Raw genomic sequence first — 19594 nt, 5'->3', positions numbered from 1 at the left:
ATCCTACTCCAACAACGTGATCTTCGATAGTACAAATGTAGTAAAACTCGTTATACCAGTTTTCTTTGTTGACACTCACGATCTCCGGAGAAGCCATCACAAGTACGGAACCGTTGTTGATGGGGCCCGAAGTAGTAAAGTATGGGATTTTTCAAATGTATTGGAGCTTGGTGGCTAGCTGCTAAGTGGACATAGTTTCCACACTTTTGTCTACGCTATTCCGAGCCGCGCGCGCGCCGCTTGAACGAACGCGATAAGCAAGAATGAAACCGGAGAGGGTCAGTCATCGGTCCGAGAACCATAATAAACATTGACTTGCCGTTGCGTTGCCGATGGTCTGGAATAGGAAGTGGGAAGCGAAAATCAAAAATATACTAAATTATTTCCTACAGTTCCTTCAAGCAAGCAACTGCTCATTCCGCGGTTGGAAATAAAGAAAACTGCTGTTGGTGTGTCGAGTTTTAACGGTGGCTTGGTTGAGTTATTTATTGTAAAATTAAATTAAATTCAATCGTGGATCTTATTTCAACCGCTAGCTTCAAATATCAAATAAGTTTACAAATACTGATAGGATAGAAGACAATTCAACTGATCCGCGTAAGTATTGATAATAGATCGTAATTAAATGCAGTTATAATTGATTGCTTACTTTGAGTAAGTCTGTGTGTGTGTGTGTTTGTGATGATGATGTACGAGCTGGATGCTACTACTTTTTTCTTTTCTCATCAAGAAATAACCATAATGTCATTTAAAAATGATACTTTGTTTATTAAGGCTCACAAAATAAGTTGTCTACGTTCGGATGTCATTTTTATTTCGTATGAACCGATTTTTGCATTCTTGATTGCGTTCGCTATAAAGAACTGTACGTGGTTTTGCATGTCCTAAGGACGCGCAGATTGCTGTGTGCAATGTAGTCCGTTGTGAATCTGTATAAAACCTCGCTTCAGTTACAAGAAGTGTGGTTCCATCAAAAACTTGATTAAGGATTTTTATGTGGTAGAACATTGAACGAAATCTCGTTATGTAGCATCAAATCATATAGACATGACCATTCTGGTTCGGGTTATCTATGGTAGCTTCTTGGGAGAGGTTTTAAGTGGAAACATTGGCTTATTTCAAAGTGTAGATTAAGTTGTTGCTATATATGTAACTTGACATGATTAGTTGAAAGTGTTGATGCAAAGATGCAATATCAGAATTACTGCAATTACTCAGAATCATGTGAAACAGTAAACAAAATCATAGAGTTAAACAAATTTCTTGAATTATTGCTTTTATATGAGGGACGCACGATGAAAAATGTAAGTAAAAATTTGCGGCCATCTGTTTGTGTACAGAACAATTGCATGGCTCTTGCTACGATCCTATTGATTCTAACAGTCTCTACCAGTCGAGAGTCGATCATGCGGTCTATAAAAAAGGAGAAACAAAGCGTTATTTTCTTATTTGACCCTCACCAGTTGTCAATAGCCACCCGCCCCCGTCTTTTTCCAACGAAGGGGTGTCTCTAAGCCACTTGTACATCTGTCGATCTGAAAATTCACATAATGCAAAACAAACAAAGAACTTTTTCAAAAATTGGAAGTTCTATCAGCGATATCAATATGAAAACCTCACCGTACAGGTAGGTGGATTGGTTTGCGTTTCACATTAGAGTTTTCCATTGTTCAATGTTTCAATTCATAGAAAACAAACGAACTAGCTCACTCACAAGCAGTCTTATTTAAACGAGTAACCGAAGTGACATCAAGCAGCAATCAGTGTGTGGAATCGAATGAATTATGCATGATTTTTGTATGTAATCAATTGCACGTGCTTGTCATTATTGACTTGGATAAAAAAAAGCTAGGTAAATACTTCAACTTCAACAGTTACAATTAAACAAAGTTACTTACATTGGCCTTACGCCTAAGGCCTGCATACCGTAAATCCTCCATCTAACTCGTTCCATGGCTTCAGGTCTCCATTTCCGCGGGCACCAGTGCTTGCCGGAATTCACTCCACCAGGTCTTGCCACCACGCTCGAAATGCTCCTCTTCATCGTGTTTCTTCTGGCTTTAATGCAAAAACCATTTTTGCAGGATAGTTGTCCGACATTCTAGCTCAACATATCCGTCCAGCTTTGGTCACTTTCATGGTAGTGAGCTCGCCGTAGACGGGCGCGGGTTCATGGTCCATGTTCGTCTCGATAAACCGTTCTTTTGCACGCCGAACCATCTCTCCTAGCACCCGCCTTTTGAGTGCTCGCATGTCCTATTCTAGCAGTGCCCACGATTCATACCCATAGAGGATTACCGGTCCACTATGGGTACAACTTTCGCTGATAGTATGCCTTTCAATGTCACGGCTGGTATTGTTGTCCTCTGTTGCCAGTGAGCCAACGAATACGAACTCACCTACTACCTCAAACTCATCCCCATCAATTACTACGGTACTACCTAAGCAGACTGTCGAGCTCGGTCCCGCCCACCAGCATATACTTTGTTTTAGATGTTTTAATATTTTGCTGACAGCATCCACGTCGTAGGGAGAGCAGATAACTTGAAAAGATTTATTAAAAATTGTACACGCATATCGATCGACGCTCGTCTTATAACACCTTTAAGTGCAATGTTGAATAGCAGATAGAAAAGACTACCTCTCGCTCGAAGTCTTCTGCAAGATTCAAATAGGTCAGACAATCCACCCAAAATTCTCACACAGTACTCGATCCCATCCATCGTACCCATGATAAGTCTAGTAAGTTTCCCTGAAAAGTCATTTTCGTCCAAGATTTTCCATAGCTCTTGTTGTTTTACATTATCATACGCGGCTTTGAAATCATAGAACGGATGATGCGCAGGAAGTCACAATTCGCGGCACTTCTGGAGGATCCACTGTAGACATACCCTCCTTGAAGTCGGCCTGATAACTTCCCACAAATCTCTTTGGTATTGGCGACGAGCGATGGAGGATGACTTGCACTTTGTAGGCGGCATTTAGGATAGTGATCGCTCGGTAGTACTCACAGTCCAGCTTGTAGCTTTTCTTTCCACTCCGGTAGTCGGTCTGGATCCTAAATGTTGACAATCAATTGATGCAAACAGCTGCTCAATTTGTCCAATCCACTTTGATAAGTTCCGCTCCGAACCATCTTTCTCTGCTAGTTTGTTGTTCTTCACATCGTTAGTGGTAGGCAATGATAGCTACCGTCAGCGATGTCTCGAAGCGCAAAACTAGGTCCATTCAAGATCAAAAAAGGGGGTTAACATTTTTGAGGAATTTGAAGATTTTACTGGTTTTACTGAACTTTTAAATACCTAAATTGAAATTACACATATTTTAGCATCATTTTAAGAGTATTGTTTTATTTCAAACCAGAAGGGTTCCGAGTAGTAACAGTTTGAAAATAATCTATGGTGACTGCCAAAACGCTGAAAAACAGCTACTTTTAAATACGCGGCAATAAAGTGGTTTTGGCTATAATTTTAATTTAATTTTAGTATATTTACGTTCAGAAATGATTAAAAATAAACATAAAAGCTAAATACAGTACAAAGACTTGATAATTATATCCTAAAATTCTTATTTAAAAATAGGTCCATTCTAGATCAGAATTCGACTAGGTCCATTCAAAATCATATACCCTATAATAATGTTTTGCAGAAACGTTGATTTTAGCAAGATAAACAACTTTCTAGAATACTATGAACACGTAAAAATTGACCAGAATAAGTCAGGGTTTAAGAACCGTTTTAAAGGGTTTGTCCACGAATAACGGTTCATAGATAATTTCCATAAAGAGATACAAGTATGGTGTCTTTGAAAAAGTTGTTTGTATTGATATTTACTACTGCTACTGAAAGTAGCAAACCTGTATCTCGAATATACAAGAAAATAAATTTCGTATCTAACTTTTAAGAGAATTAATCACCCAAAGATTTTTCTCACAAAAAGGGGCTTGTTATACCAAGAAATGTTCCTAAGGGCACTACATGCGAAAAACTTCACGTTTCGGCGCAATATCACATGATCACGTATTTCGCTTTTTGGACCACTGTGCACTGGTTTTAACTTTTCTTATTTTCTCCTTCTGGGCGTCCATCTTTATTTCAGTGATAACAAAACATATTTTGTTTTAAAATACGCTTTGTTCTGTCCAAAAAGCAACAGCATATGCTTTTCACTCTATTGTAAGACCAAAAGGTGTAATGATGGCATTTGTAATTGTAAAACACGTTTATCAAATACTTTACTGTGACGATTATAAACAAACGTCAGTGTAATTTGTTATTGTTTTATCAGACGATTTCATTGAACAGGGAACAGTTATAAAATTATTTTTAAAGCTGAGAGTTTCTGACTTTACCATTTGACTTTATAAGGTATTAGAAACAGCTTGTAGCAAAAATATGAACTGCCTATGCTTTTCTTTATAAAAATTAGTTTGTAAACTAAGAAGCATGCCAATTACCGCTATAAAATCGTTATAAATTATCATGAATGCTAAAAAGGTGTAATATTGTTACTTGGGATTAGTATTCTTAGCTAGTGAGTTTCCTTTTAAATTACTTAGGAATGTGCATATATTATTACACTCAAAATAAATTTCACATCGAAATCAAAGGAAAAGTTATGTGAATATTTTCCATCCAGCTTTTCCTGTAATATTTATGTGATTTTCAGGTAGTTCGCACGCATACTAATGCGTTAACGTGAAAATCAGATAGATGTTATTATTTTTTCCAATAACAATCAGCTGACTGAAAGCCACATAACTCCCTGTAGAGAAATTTACGTGATTTTTCACGTGGAAAGGACGGATAATTTTGAGTGTAGAGCTGTTATATTAAAGAGGCATTTTGATTCATAATCATTCTCCAGTGATTCAGTTTCTTCAAAGCTTTACTACAACAGATATATTTTCCTGGGTGTTGTTACTAATCCAATAATATGGTAAGCAAAGATTCATTACACATTTCATTGTAAATTATCTCCCAAGCTTCATATCAGGCGTAGTGATAAACTGAAAATTAATTTTTTTATAACCTATATATTTGCGTTTACGCGTAATTTCGATATTTCTGGGATAAAATACATTCCTATGTTTTATTGCATTTTACATTTCAGCTATTGAATACATGTTACCAAAGCTAATTCACATATCCAATCCAATATGTATACAAATAAATTATGAATCGCTAAGCTATCCTTCCTGCCAGTAAAAACTAGTTAGATTTAAACTTCTCGCTCGGTGGTAATCTGCAATTGATGTAGGAAGCGGCACAATATGTGTCGATAACCCAACCAAAACCGCTTTCTTGATAAGTGGATTTTGCAGTCTCCTTTTGTCCAGCGCCTCTATGGTTCAAAGGTACAAGTACCAGCAAACCACATGCCCTGGCGGGTGTTGTGGGTTCGAATCCGGTTATAATCTCAGATTATAGCTTGGTTCGACTCATGCACCTTCCAGCATTGGACAAAAGGTAGGAGTCAAAATGACTACTTGTCAAGCGTAGCTACCAATACCCCCCACTTCCTTTCCGCTCTTCCCCTCCTTCACCAAAAATTTACATTTCTTTCCCCTACCGTCCCTTCATCAATTGTAGAACCATCGTTTCAAAAAATATTAATATATATGTATGACCGCATTTCAAGGTCAAGACTAAAAACTTGAGTTTAGTCTAATATTATCATAATAAAATGTAATGCAAAAATATTCTCACTCCGGATATATATTTAATTTTAAGTTTGAATCTAAATTATACTAATTTCCACATTTCAACGTCATTATTCATCTCATTTTTATCTATTGTACATCACACATGAAATCACACGACAATCTGCCATTTGGTGACTTTGCTTCCCTCGTTAGCTGTCACGAGATCCGCAACAGTGTGGCTCGTCTCTATTCTGTTCTGGTAGTCACTCGTACTAGTAGCAAATTGCTCAGTACATAATACAATCTTCACGAATCCCATTCACCGAACGCCAGACTGTTCGCCAACCCGCAAAATTCCCCCGTTCCATTGAATTTCAACTAAATGTGAAATCCCTACCGGCACATAATCTTCTTCGCCGACGAGCGCCAGGTTTTATAAGAGATGGTAAGACTACATCGCTTGATGTTTCTTGTTTCAGTGTCGATTTAGATTAGTTGCGGAACACGTTGCACTCAACGGTCAGTACAACGAACCGAAGATGCAGTGCAAAACGGATCGACAGGCTGCAATGAGAATAGCTACATTGTTGAGTTTGTTTGCCGGAACATTAGCAGCTCGTAAGTACGTTGTAACTAGCCGTAACTTGAAATAAATGATTTTTTTTTCATTACAGAACTGAAAATGTGTTCCTTCAACGAACTTTGCGTTCCAATTCAGAACTGTTCTCTTTACAAACCATACGCCTCAGGAACAAATTATCGTGATTGGCCAAAAGAGCTGCAGAAGAAAGCAACCAGCAATCTTTGCAATAACGAAAAAATCAACAATACACCGGTAAGATTAACATGGCATTTCTGAGTCGTATAATTAGTGATTGAAGTAAAATTCGCTTTTTCAGGTACTCAGTGTTTGCTGCCCAACGCCGCTTAACTCTAAACAATGTGGCTTGCAATCATCGAATAAAATATCGAAAGGAAAAATTGCACAGGTTTACGAATATCCATGGATGGTGCTGCTGGAAGATTCCAAAAATGATTTTGTTTGTGGAGGAACGTTAATCAGCCAACGATACGTGCTGACGGCCGCTCACTGTCTCAAATCCGCGAAAATGTAAGTACTGTGACTGTTTATTACAGCTAGGCATCTTTTTTCTACTTTTTTCGAATGAAAAATTGAAGCCATTAGCTAAGTAAACCAAAGAACGTATCTAAAATTTGATAATTCGACATGCGTTCCTCAAAAGTAATACTTTAGTGCAGTACGATAGGATATTACAAGTTCTATGGCAATAAATTCCCAGTCAGAATTGTCTGTCAGACGTCACACAGCCACAAATAATAAGCTGACTACGGTTTGTCCAACGTCGGACAGAAAATTCTGATTGCATTACCATCGAAAAATTATGAAAATATCTTCAGGACAAGTTTTGTACATATGAATAAGTAAGAAAGACTGTTCTGTTAACTTATATAAGGACATGAATGAAAACTGGAATTAAACTATACTTGATAGTGGCTTAAAATCAGAAAAACAATTGAACTTAAAACTGACCTTGACATGGAACAGTAAAAATTAGACTTGAATTTGAACTAACTTGAACTTGAAGTTCTACTTCAAACTTGGCATACACACGAAATTTGTTTTTGTTAGATCAGGCCATTGCAAATCATTTTTAACGTTTTTGTCGTTCACCACCCCCCTCTCCTCCCCCACCCCCTTTGACAATTGGCTTGAAAAATCTGGGGGCAAATAAATAATTTGTAGGATATGAGTTAATTTTTTTTTATTAAAATCAATTGTCTATAGGTTCTACAGCCTGAAAAACTCGAAAAATTAGTATATGAATTGAGTTAACGCTTCTAACACGAAACAGAAATGGAAATTCAAACAATGGAATTTCTGAAAATCGGCCAAAAAAATTTTCTTTCGTTTTTGTCTTTTTTTTCTAGTAAATTTTTGCATGGAAAATAATAACGTATATATTAAAAGCAAGAATAGATTTGGTTTTCACGTTTAATCTCTAAGTAAAATGCTCAAAATCCTTTTTTTTGCTTGATTAAAAAAACCTTTTTGTTTTTTTTCTTAGTTGTCACTCTCATTTTTTTTCTTATTCCTTCTATTTCGCCTCTTTTTCTTATTTTCTGTTGTTTTTCTGAACATGTTTCCTGTTCCATTATTCCGTTTTTGATCATTTCCTGTTCCATTTTTTTCTTATTTTCAGTCCTCTTTTACCTCATCGTTTGTTTTTTTTATGTTTTCTTTCTCGTTTTTCTGTCTTTTCTGTTCTCTTTTCCCTTTGTTTGTTTCCAATTTTTATCTTTTTCTAACTCCTTTTATCTGCCTTTTTTCTCATTTTTACCTTTGTTTATTCTCGTCTTCATCTGTTGCATTTTTCCTCTTTATGATACTCATCACTTTTTCATTTTTTCTGTAACGTTTATTCTGTCGTTGATGGTTTCCCTTTTTTGTCTTCTGTTTTTCATCTTTTTCTCTTCCGTTTTACATTTGTCTAGCCGTTCTTCCCGCTTTTCTTTTCTTCTTATTCTGTCCCATTTACCAGTATTTTGTCTCTTTTCTACTTTTATATCCCGTTTAACCTCTTTTTCCCATTTTTTTCCCTTCCCTCTGTCGATTTTCTTTTTTCTCTCTTGCTATTCTTCTTTTCTGTTTTGATTTCTCTTGTTTTCTTTTCCATATTTCTCTCGTATCTCGTTTACCCGCTTGTTCTATCAGGTTTTACTGTTACTTTTCGATTCCTTTCTTGTCCCGTTTTTCGTCACTTTTTGGTTCATGAGATATGAATTTTTGAATTAGGTAACTATTCAAGAAAACCAAGTTTTTCAATCATAACTCAGGAACATCAGAAAATGTTTTCACCAAAATTATACCATTAAAAGATAAGTAACTCAAAAGCTAGGAAAAAATTTCAAAAAAATTTCATGTGATAGAACATGATTTTCCAACTTTTTTTTGAGTTTTCCACTATCACTCAATTTAAGATTGGTTTTAAAAATGGAAATGATTGGGTTTAAATTGGATTTGAATCCTCTGATTCGTTTTTCTTCTTTTGCTGTCTGTCTTTTTCTGTTTACTTCGACTTTTTTTCGATCCCGGTTTTCGTCTTTTTTCGCATTTTAACTTCTGTCCTGCTTTTCCTCCTTTTCTGTCACGTTCTGCCTTTCTTTTATTATATTATTATTATATTCTTTTTATTGTTTATGTCTTCCGTTTTAATTTTTTCTCTATTTTTTTGCTGTCCCGTTTTTCGTTTTTTTCTGTTTTCGTTTCTCCATTTTTATGGTTCCGTTGTTGGTACAATTGGAGATTTCGGACTCCCTGAAGCACTACGCGTAGATATCACGTCGCAAGAGCTGAAAGCTATAATATATTTTATTTAGTGCGCGTCTCTAACTATACTTTCCTTACTTACAATTTTGTATCCGATTAATTTTAACCGCAAACAGATTCAATGTTTAACAATTTTAAACAGTATAAGGTAAATTAGAAGATATTTAATTTAAGAACAATTAGCATTTAGTATTTAGCTATAATTACTTTTAAGCACAATATTTAATCTTAATTCTTAATCTTAAACTTCAACTGGTTTCTTGTACTTCTATGATCAATCAACTTTCGGTTTTGACAACTACTAGTTTTAATAGTTTCGCTGTTATGTTTTTCGATGACATTCTACTGGTCTTTGACAACTTACTGATGACAGCTACCGTGGCGGCTCCGACCCCCTGACAGCTACTATCTTCCACTGCATCTTAAACCGGTTCGCGCGCAACATCCGTAGTTTCAGTTTTTCTTTTCTATCCCTATTTTTCCCGCTTTTGTCGCATTTTTTTCATTTTCTATCTCGTTTGCTTTACATTTTTTCTTTTTTTTTCTCGCATTTTTCTTCTGTTCTCTCTCATTCTCTGGCCTGTGTCATCTTCCTTGTCATGTTTTCTCCCATTTTTTCTCCCATCTTCTTCTTTTCCTCCTTTTATCTCTTTTTATGTCTCGTTTTCATTCCCTTGTAATCTTTTTTCTCCCACGTTTTTCCTCTTTTCCGTTTGTCCAGTTATTGTCACGTTTTCCTTCGTGCTGTTTCCGTCTCAGTTTTACTTTTCCGTTTTCTGGAGACCAGATGAAGACGGACTAACTCTAGATCTATCGGTAATCAAATTGTGAATATGCTAAGAAAATTTACTAGCATTCTCATAAGAAACTGTATGCTCCACGTTGTTTGGTTCATGAGATTTTTGAATTAGGTAACTATTCAAGAAAACCGAGTTTTTCGATCATTGAGGAACATCAGAAAATGTTTTCATGAAAATCATACCATTAAAAGATTAGTAACTGGCAAGCTTGGAAAAAAATATTTCAAAAAAATTTCATGTGACAGAACATGATTTTCCAACGTTTTTTTCAGTTTTCCACTATCACTTAACTTAAAATTGGACTTAAAAATGGAAATGATTGGGTTTAAATTGGATTTGGATTTGAAATCAAAGTTGAAACTAGACTTGCCAGTGTGCACCATCCTGAGCACGCCAGTGATTTTATTGCTTATTTTTGTATTATGTTAGTATCTTTTTGTATCATATTCGTGTCATTTTTGTATATTTTTGTGCCACAAAACTTCACTTTGATTGAAAGTTTGTTTATTCTTTTTTAATTCATTTTAAATCCTAAGTTTTATTATGATTTGGTTTTTGCTTAGATTTTTTTATCAGTATTGTTCTATACTTGTCAATTTTAGCTCAGTTTTATCTGAATGTTTACATGAAACTTAAAGTGACTACCGAATTGACTGTTTATATAATATTTTAACAGAACAAAATTACCCATACGACTTTCTTGTAACTCCCAAATCATTCGCAAATCGATTTTCAGCATTTCTGTACGAGTAGGCGAGCTGGATCTGACCTCTCCAATCGACTGCCTTATTATCGAGGAAGAGATGGAATGTGCACCTCCACCGCAGGACATCAAAGTCGTAAATATCACGCGCCACCCGCTGCACAGTGAACGGGGAAAAAAGAACGACATCGCATTGCTTCGGTTGGAACGTCCGGTTGAATTTTCAAACAGTACGTACTGAACAATTGGACCCTAAGTTAATAAAATACAGCCTATATGAAATATATTTTCTCCGAATCAACTTTCAGGTGTGAAACCGATTTGCCTTCCGAACGGTACTCCGGAAGATCGGATGATCAATCCGGCATTTTTCATCGTTTCCGGTTGGGGCTTAACGGAAAATGGAACCTCCTTCGATGTGTTGCGCTACGCTCGTGTTCCGCCCGTTTCACTGGACACCTGTGCCACCAGTGTACGACAGCTGAGTGTAGCTCTGCGATTGGATCAAAGTCAAATTTGTGCCGGAGGCGTCGATGCAGTGGACAACTGTGCCGGAGATTCCGGCGGACCACTGCAGTACGTTTCCAATCGCACGACGCGTTTCTACCAGCTGGGTGTGGTTTCCTACGGACTCAGAAGCTGCGGCATACAAAGCCAACCCGGAGTGTACACCAATGTGCTGTATTATTTGAACTGGATTATGGAAAATGTCGATGAGTAACGTGTTGGGTTAAGTTTGCTATTCGATTTCGGTATGAAAATTGATGACAGCAAACCAAAAATGTGCGAACATTAAGGATTTCATTGAAGCAAGAACTGTTCAAAATTATAATGCATTACACGCTTATAATTTACGCTTTTTCTCCTCTATTAGCGTATTAAGATAAACTAAAGGTAAATTAAATCATTTCATAACTACAAATTTACAAACAGAACGACAGAAAAGTTCACTAAAGAGATACACTTGACTTATCCAACATAGTCTTTAGGTGCAAGCAAAAAATGTGCTCCTTGTCATAAGCTATCAACTAGATTTTTCGCGCGGCAGCACGCGGTTAAGATAGGTAAATAGATTTCCGAGCAGTCAAGAGAACTATTAAGTATTGATAACCATCATAAAAAATAAAAACCTATAATCAGTTCTAGTGCCAAATAATACAACCTTTTGACTCTAGGTTTGATGATTTATTGGCTAAAGTTACAATTAAAAATCATCCTGAACATTCCGCGATAAGGATATATTTTAGATAAAATTTATTCATAGGAGTCTTGTTGAAAGCAACGCCGTATTCAGCATTTTTGGCTCGAGCAGCACGTTCCTCACAATCGTGTGGAGGATTTGTGCCTTCCGTATTGAGTGTCCCTAGAATACGTTTAGAATATATTAATCTCAAATAGTAGTAATTTTGCAAGGATTAAAAATCGAAAAAAAAATCTTAAAATAAAAAAAACGATTCCTGAAAACCAACAATTTTCTCACTTGTTTGGCAGTCAAAATCCATTTACGCTTGATCTCCTTCAGGTCGGTTACAGTTCCAATTCCACTAGTGAGAAGCTCAGTCACACCATTGTCGTTCTACTCCTGTTTGGACGAATTTAAATAGTAACAGCCGATTGCTACTCGGTGGGGGAGAATGCATTCAAACATTTAGATGGCTGGACGATTCCTCGTCCAAATGCGCGGTTGTATTCCAGATTAGGAGCGGCTCACGATAGTGTTTGATGCGGGACGGGCGGTTGAATTAAGAAATGTGTTGTCTCGGCACAACAGCTGAGATGGCAGGAAATTTGACTCGGAACATTCGACGAGGACAAAGGCAACGAAATAAGGATATAGAATAGAACTGCAGATCGCTGAATTTCATGGATGACGACAGGGTGCTGCTGGTACAGCTAGAAAAGCGGATGGCACTTCCGGGAAGCGGTACTTCAAAAGATCTGTCAAGAGAAGGTAAGAAGGTGTGGAGGAATTGTTTCGGCAAGGCCGAAGTTTACCAGAGCTGTCGAGCAACCAATGAGCTGGGTACAGGCTTGGCAGAATGCAAAGTCGTTTGAAAGACTGGAAGGCGATCAACGAGATTAACGAAGTTTCCATGCGTTATAATGGACGATGAAACGTATGTCCTAGAAGACTTTAAACAGCTTCCTGGTATGACTTTTTACACTGCCATGAAACAGAATGGCGTTGCAGAGCTTTTAAGGACAAAGAAGAAAGCCAAATTCCCCCAAAATATTTAGTATGGCAGGCCATATGCAGCTGTGGTCGAGCAAGCAAAAGTTACATCACTACGGGAACAGTTAACAAGGAAATATACCGTGAAGAATGCCTGCAGAAACGATTGTTACCGTTCCTACACAGCCATGATGTACCCTCGCTGTTTTGGCGTGATTTGGCATCCTGTCACTACGCCAAAGATGTTTTGAAATGGGATGATGCTAATGGAATCAATATTGTACCGAAGGAGGCGAATCCACCTAACTGTCCAGAGTTACGCCCCATCGAGCGGTATTGGGCTTTGGTGAAGAGAGAGCTGTCCCAGCACAAACAACAAGCAACAACTATAGATAAACTAACTGACCCGACAAACTTCGTATTGCCACAAATTAACCTGTGTTGTACATAAATCATGAATCGCGGATGATCTTTGTCACAATCTCGAGTTTTCAAGTTTCTGAGGTGTTCAACCTTAGATGATTCATTTTGGCAGTTACGTAACTATGAAAGCATCCCAGGTAACCAATAAGCATCACCAATGCTATTCAAATGTAGGCCAATAAGCATATAAGTCGCCTTAAATGCTACTTAAAAGCTATTTTGGCAAAATATACAGCTACTTTACTGATAACCTTCTTATAGTGCTGACAATGCTAATTTACAGCTGATTACCGACACGAAGAATTTGAATACAATTTTGTAGGCCAATTTACAGCAGTCAAAAAGCTAATATACAACAACGTGCAGTATAAAAAGCCAAATACGTTGATTTGCTGCTTATGTGAATGCTTATTAGTTACCAGGAATGGGTAGTTTAATATACAAATTTGCAATTTTTCCTCACAGTAAAGTAGAAAACAACTCCCCTGTCCGCTCATTGCATAGCCAGAAAGCGGATAGTAATATTCGCCATGATTGTACAACATTTCGCCGAATATCATTTTGCGAAAAACCTTAAGCGGAATGTACCATTTCACGGAAAACTTTTTTGTGGAAAAAATGTACCATTTCGCGATCATCTCCTTACTCGCTGTCGCTCGTTCCAGGAAACCCAGGTAGACCTAGGAAAACAAATAAACCTAGACAGTAGTGATTTCTGCGGAGAGTTGCCTCCCCCCAGTGGGCGGCGCTTCCGACGGCGGGTCGCCGGTAACACTCGCGGCCGTCTCGTCCTGAATGATCTAGTGTTACTATAGATAGTTTTTATGGTCTTGTTATTGACTACTGTGTTACCTGACTCATAACGCACCCCTATTTCCGAAATTCTAAAATCTCTCATGCTTTTATTTTTGGAGTAAACATGTAATTTCTTATGTTATATAGTTGATATTTGTATGCTCTATTCGAATTTATGATCAATTAAACGAAAAACCACAGAGTATTTGATTTACGAGACCCTCCCCCGTATATAACGTATATTCGTTATGAGTCAGGTAACACAGTAATGTTTTATGGAAGAGTTTCGAATTTCTCGAGTTCGATTAGTTTTTGAGTTTCGCAAAAATTTCTGTTTTATTTGTATGAGAGTCCATATCCCCCTACCACAGGGGTGAGAGGTCTCTAACTATCATAAAATAAATTCAAGACTCCAAAATCTCCCACATGCCAAATTTGGTTCCATCTTCTTGATTAGTTCTCCAGTTATGAGAAAATTTGAATTTCATTTGTATGGGAAACCCCCCTCCTAAACAGAGGAGGGGTCTTAGCTCCTCATAGAAAAAAATTCTGCCCCTTAAAAGCCCCACATGCCAAATTTGGTTCCATTTGCTTGATTAGTACTCAAATTATAAGGAAATTTGTATTTCATTTGTATGGGACCCCCCCCCCTCTTAAAAGGGGAAGGGGTCGTAATCCGCCATAGAAAAAATTTCTGCTATCTAAAACTCCCACATGCCAAATTTGGTTCCATTTGCTTGATTAGTTCTCGAATTATGAGGAAATTTGTTTTTTTCATTTGTATAGGAGCCCCCCCCCCTCCTAAAGTAGGAAGGGGTCTTACCATAGAAAATATTCTTGCCTACAAAAACACCCACATGCTAAATTTGGTTCCATTTGCTTGATTAGTTCTAGAGTTATGAGGAAATTCGTTTTTCGTTTGTATGGGAGCCCCTCCTCCTAAAAAAGTAAGGGGTCCTAATACATCATAAAAAAATTCTTGCCTACAAAAACACCTACATGCCAAATTTGGTTCCATTTGCTTGATCAGTTCTCGAGTTATGAGGAAATTTGTATTTCGTTTGTATAGGAGCCCTCTATCTTGAAGTGGCGAGGGGTTCTAATTCACCATAGAAAATATTCTTGCCCTCGAAAACTTTCACATGCCAAATTTTGTTCCATTTGCTTGATTAATTCTCGAGTTATGAGGAAATTTGTATTTCATTTGTATAGGAGCCCCCCCTCCTAAAGTGGGGAGGGGTCCCAATTCATCATAGAAAAAATTCTTGTCTCCAAAAACACCCACATGCCAAATTTGGTTCAATTTGCTTGATTAGTTCTCGAGTTATGAGGAAATTTGTATTTCATTGGTACAGCAGCCCCCCTCTTAAAGTGGGGAGGGGTCCTAGTTCACCATAGAAAATATTCTTGTCCTCAAAAACCTTCACATGCCAAATTTGCTTCCATTTGCTTGATTAGTTCTCGAGCTATGAGGAAATTTGTATTTCATTTGTATGGAAGCCCCCCCCCCCCTCTTAAAGGGGAGAGGAGTCATAATTCCCCTTCTAAAGAGAGGAGGGGTCCCAACTTACCATAGAATAAATTATTGTCACCAAGAACACCCACATGCCAAATTTTGTTCTATTTGCTTGATTACTGCTCGAGTTATGCAGAAATTTGTGTTTCATTTGTATGGGAGCCCCCCCTCTTAGTGGGGGGAGCGATCTCTAACCATCACTAAAACCTTGCCTGGCCCTAAGAACCTCTACATGCGAATTTTCACGCCGATTTGTTCAGTAGGTTTTGATTCTATAAGGAACATCCCGACAGACAGACAAACAGACAGCCAGAAATCCATTTTTATATATAAGAAGATTTCGAAAGTCTTGGACAAACGCAGCTAAATTGGTTGCCAACAAGTCTGCACTGGCCTTCATGGTAAGGGTAAACTCCAAAGTTCGCCAATTTTTCATGCAGACCAAATAAGTAATGTTAATTTGTTTGATAATTATTACCGATACACACATAACTGATATAAAATTGTTTCATGGATTAAACTTCTAGCAAATTTGTCCAGATTTTGTCGCGAACAAGCCTTACTCGCTGTTCCTGTCACAGAAAGCCACTTAATTGATTCTACTAGAAATTGAGATTGACTAACAGAATATAGTTATTTTGTTAAAACGACCAGTTTTCGAAAATTGCACTATTTTATCCACCTATCATGTCAATATGCACGATAAAATTTTATGCGCATGTGCTGCAAGCTAATTTAAACTGCTAAAATTTAATAAATATTCTATGGGATATTTTATTATGGTCACTGCAAGCCAAATCGATCAGGATGATCTGACAGTAAAACTTTAACTTTTCTGCTTACAGATACATTTTCAAGCTAACAAACTTGGCGGACAGATTTAGCTTTTCACCAGAGCAAGTTGTATGCTTTGTAGCGAAAGGCTTTATTAAATTATGGTGGTAGCTGTCAAGCAACGAAAAGCATAATCGGTTTTATTGCTGCTTTCAGCAGAGCGTGATAAGGCTACTTCAGCTTATTACCTGATTCCTATAGAGGTTATGAAAAACTTTTGAAGAGTATAATTTAATAATTTACCAGGTAAACAATAAGCATTGGTATAAGCAGTAAATCAATCGTTTATTAGCATCCCTGGCGGTTTATACTGCAGGTTGCTGTTTATCAGCCTTTTGACTGCATAATTGTTATAAATTGGCATTCACAATTCTATTTAAATTCTTCTTGTCGGTAATTAGCTGCAAAAAAGCATTGTAAGCACTATAAGACGGCTAGTAGTAAAGTAACCGCATACTTTGCCAAAATAGCATTTAAGGCAACTTAAATGCTTATTGGCTTGCATTTAAATTGCATTGGAAATGCTTATTGGTTACCTGGGTTATAATTTTATAATCAATCAATAATCAATAATTTAACAAAAATATATCGGTTTACCAATTTAATGCAATCCACTTATCATTCAATTAATGTATAGAATTGATTGTAATGACAGTCAGTTTTCGAGAAATACCTAATAATGTAATACCTAATAACATCACATTTAGTAAATCGTTAGACTGCTGTCGATTTATTTTGTACAAGTTTTTAGTTACACAAATAATCTCTAAGATTTTTCAATTAGCGGTAAGGTTTCCATAAAGAATCTGTGACTATTTCTATCACCAACTTCATATCTAACCAATTTTAAACCACTAAAAATATACATTTTGTATCAGTTCGACATGCGAAACCTGTCAACGCGGAATAAAGACTGGGATTCAAATTCACGAATTCATCCAGCTCAATTACCATTCGAAGGCTATAGGATTGCTTATACCTTTAGACGTGCAATGTTTATTTTAGTGTTTCGTGATTATCCTATCGTTGTTTTGAATATTTGTTTCCAATACATGGACGTGTTCGTTCCCCGTACAATTGACTGATGCGAATCATTTTATTATTTCAGTCAGTCAGTGTTCATGCTCGGTAGCAATCAAATGGTGAAATTACTTTCTCAGTGTGTTTTACTCTCTGCCGAAATTTGTTAGGTTGGAAAATTTACGCTTTTATAAGTGGGAATTTCAAAACATTGATTGCGATGCGGTTTCTAAGGATACCGTTTCTGCTGACAATTATATTTGTAAACTCAGTATTCGGTACGTGTGAGGTTTTTCCACTTCATTTTTAAATCAACGGGAACGTAAACCGAGCTGTTTATTTATTAGGATTGAGACAATGCGTCGGTCAAAAGCGCTGTACAGAATTCGACCTCTGCCCGGAGTTCGAACATCTTGTCGGCGTGCCCGTTTTGAAGCTGCATCCAGATGTACAGGTTCAGCTTAGGAACAACCATTGCCGAACTGAGAAACGTGGAAATTTGAACGTAAGCATGCTTTAGTTGTTTTGTTGTTGAACTAATTCTTTTAGAACTGTTTTAAGGTTCCTTCCTATATTCTATGATTTTCTTCTATTTGCTTAAGTATAAGTATTCAGATCCCTCTTCGAATCTACCAAATCTTCTTAAAATCATAAAGGTTTCACTTCATTATTATGACTAATGAAATTGTCGATTGATTTGCTCAAGCTCGCAATATCGAAGAAATGCTTATCTTCAATTTAAAAAACAAAAATTATGCAAATTCTTTTCTTATGTCTTTTCGGGCTTTTTCAGTCTTTATTGGGCATTAGAACTGATGATGAATTAAAAACGTCAGTTCTAATTCCAAGAATAAACAGAAAAATCCGGAGATACATAGGAAAAATAGCAAAACTATCAAAACATGAACAGTAAGAAAGACACAAAATTGAGCAAACATATTTGAGAAAATATTTTTTCTGTTTTTAACGACTGTATATAAAGGGTAAATGTGTGATAAACGAACGAATTGGAAGAGCGAAAAGAAAACTGAATCCCTGAAAATAAACTGGTAAGTGGTGGTGTAATTGGATAACGCGCTCGACCGGAGATAAGGTGGGTTTAAATCCCACCTGTCAAGTCAATCATTTTTCACAGTTTTCATATCATTTTTCCCAGTTCGTTCAATTTTTGGTTTTTGAGAATGAGAAAATAATGTCCACATCTTCTACTTCTAGATCCACAGTTTCTGCTGTAACATTCGTCCTCCACTGTCTGATAGATCCAAAGCGTTGACAATGGTAAACACGAAGACTTGCGGAAAAAGCGTCGATGACAAAATCTCTTATGGAAAAACGGCCAGAGTATTCCAGTATCCTTGGATGGCGTTACTACTTAGCTATGACCGGACCGTGAAATGTGGAGGAACACTTATTGCCGAGAGCTATGTTCTGACTGCGGCTCATTGTGACAGAGATGTGTGAGCCACCAGGACTCACTTTAATGACCTTCATTCACGTTTTACCGTACTTTACAGAGCTTTTGTCCGATTAGGTGAAAATAACATTTCCAAACCTATCGACTGTAATTATTTTGATGATCAAAAGGATTGTGCTGACCCACCACAGGATATTCAAATTGATAAATTCATCAAACACCCTCTATACAGTTCTTCTAAACGGAAGAATGACATTGCATTGATAAAACTAGCCAATCCAGCCAGGCTAAGTTTGAGTAGGTCGTTTGACGGGTTTTAATTAATTCATAATCATCGGCTAATTTTATCTCCCAGGTGTTAAAACGATTTGCTTACCTATCGGGTCTCTGCGACGGGATCCTGTTCCAACGTATATGATTGTGTCTGGCTGGGGTTACACCGAAAATGGAAGCACCTCGGATGTGCTGCAGTATGCATCGCTGTCGCTACTGCCCACCGGTCGATGTGGTCGAAAGCTGTCCCGAATGAATGATGCCATTACGCTGGATGATAAAAGACAATTTTGCGCCGTTGGCAAGGGCAAAATAGACAACTGTGCCGGCGATTCCGGAGGACCTCTGCAGTATCTTTCACGAGAATCGTCGTCGGTGCAGTACGGGATCGTATCGTTCGGAGTAAATTCCTGTGGAGTACAAAACGCACCCGGTGTCTATACAAATGTGACATTCTATATCGAATGGATTTTGCAGAATTTGAAATGAAATTAAGTATGACATTTATTAGTTTAGTTTGAATTGATGGCCTTATCGAAATTGTAATTAAAATTATATTCGCTGCAATAACTACTTTTCGTATTTTCGATCGGAATCTAATTGAATCGAATAAGTTAATAATTCGATTAGGTATATCCAACAACTGGTAT

General features: G+C 37.1%; 2 protein-coding genes across 3 annotated transcripts; both read left to right on the top strand.

Annotated features, from left to right (window-relative positions):
- Positions 1-307: 307 nt before the first annotated feature.
- LOC128741733 (phenoloxidase-activating factor 3-like) lies at positions 308-11903 on the top strand. 2 transcript variants are annotated; one of them, XM_053837728.1, is made up of 6 exons: positions 308-597; positions 6124-6262; positions 6319-6479; positions 6544-6755; positions 10530-10726; positions 10805-11903. In XM_053837728.1, the coding sequence occupies exons 2-6, from the start codon at positions 6184-6186 to the stop codon at positions 11215-11217; spliced, it is 1062 nt and encodes a 353-aa protein (XP_053693703.1). In that variant the 5' UTR covers positions 308-597; positions 6124-6183; the 3' UTR covers positions 11218-11903. The 2 variants fall into 2 exon arrangements, with proteins under 2 accessions (XP_053693703.1, XP_053693704.1); XM_053837729.1 differs by lacking the exon at positions 308-597 and adding an exon at positions 1806-1852.
- Positions 11904-17392: 5489 nt separating this feature from the next.
- LOC128743238 (serine protease grass-like) lies at positions 17393-19594 on the top strand. The gene is made up of 5 exons (XM_053839781.1): positions 17393-17535; positions 17605-17762; positions 18473-18714; positions 18772-18968; positions 19027-19594. Exons 1-5 carry the CDS (start codon positions 17478-17480, stop codon positions 19431-19433), a joined length of 1062 nt encoding a protein of 353 aa, XP_053695756.1. The 5' UTR covers positions 17393-17477; the 3' UTR covers positions 19434-19594.

Source organism: Sabethes cyaneus, chromosome 3 (genome assembly GCF_943734655.1).
Source record: "Sabethes cyaneus chromosome 3, idSabCyanKW18_F2, whole genome shotgun sequence".
NCBI lineage: Eukaryota > Metazoa > Arthropoda > Insecta > Diptera > Culicidae > Sabethes > Sabethes cyaneus.
The sequence above is the reverse complement of the archived record's forward strand: the minus strand, read 5'-3'. Positions and strand labels throughout refer to the sequence as shown.

Bases quoted from the DNA above. Each gene is read 5' to 3' on its own strand.
- LOC128741733 (XM_053837728.1), top strand. From the start codon at position 6,184: ATGCAGTGCAAAACGGATCGACAGGCTGCAATGAGAATAGCTACATTG. The intron at 6,263-6,318 runs GTAAGTACGTTG...TTTTCATTACAG, and splicing joins TGCCGGAACATTAGCAGCTC to AACTGAAAATGTGTTCCTTC. The intron at 10,727-10,804 runs GTACGTACTGAA...ATCAACTTTCAG, and splicing joins TCCGGTTGAATTTTCAAACA to GTGTGAAACCGATTTGCCTT.
- LOC128743238 (XM_053839781.1), top strand. From the start codon at position 17,478: ATGCGGTTTCTAAGGATACCGTTTCTGCTGACAATTATATTTGTAAAC. The intron at 17,536-17,604 runs GTACGTGTGAGG...TTTATTTATTAG, and splicing joins ATTTGTAAACTCAGTATTCG to GATTGAGACAATGCGTCGGT. The intron at 18,715-18,771 runs GTGAGCCACCAG...CGTACTTTACAG, and splicing joins GCTCATTGTGACAGAGATGT to AGCTTTTGTCCGATTAGGTG.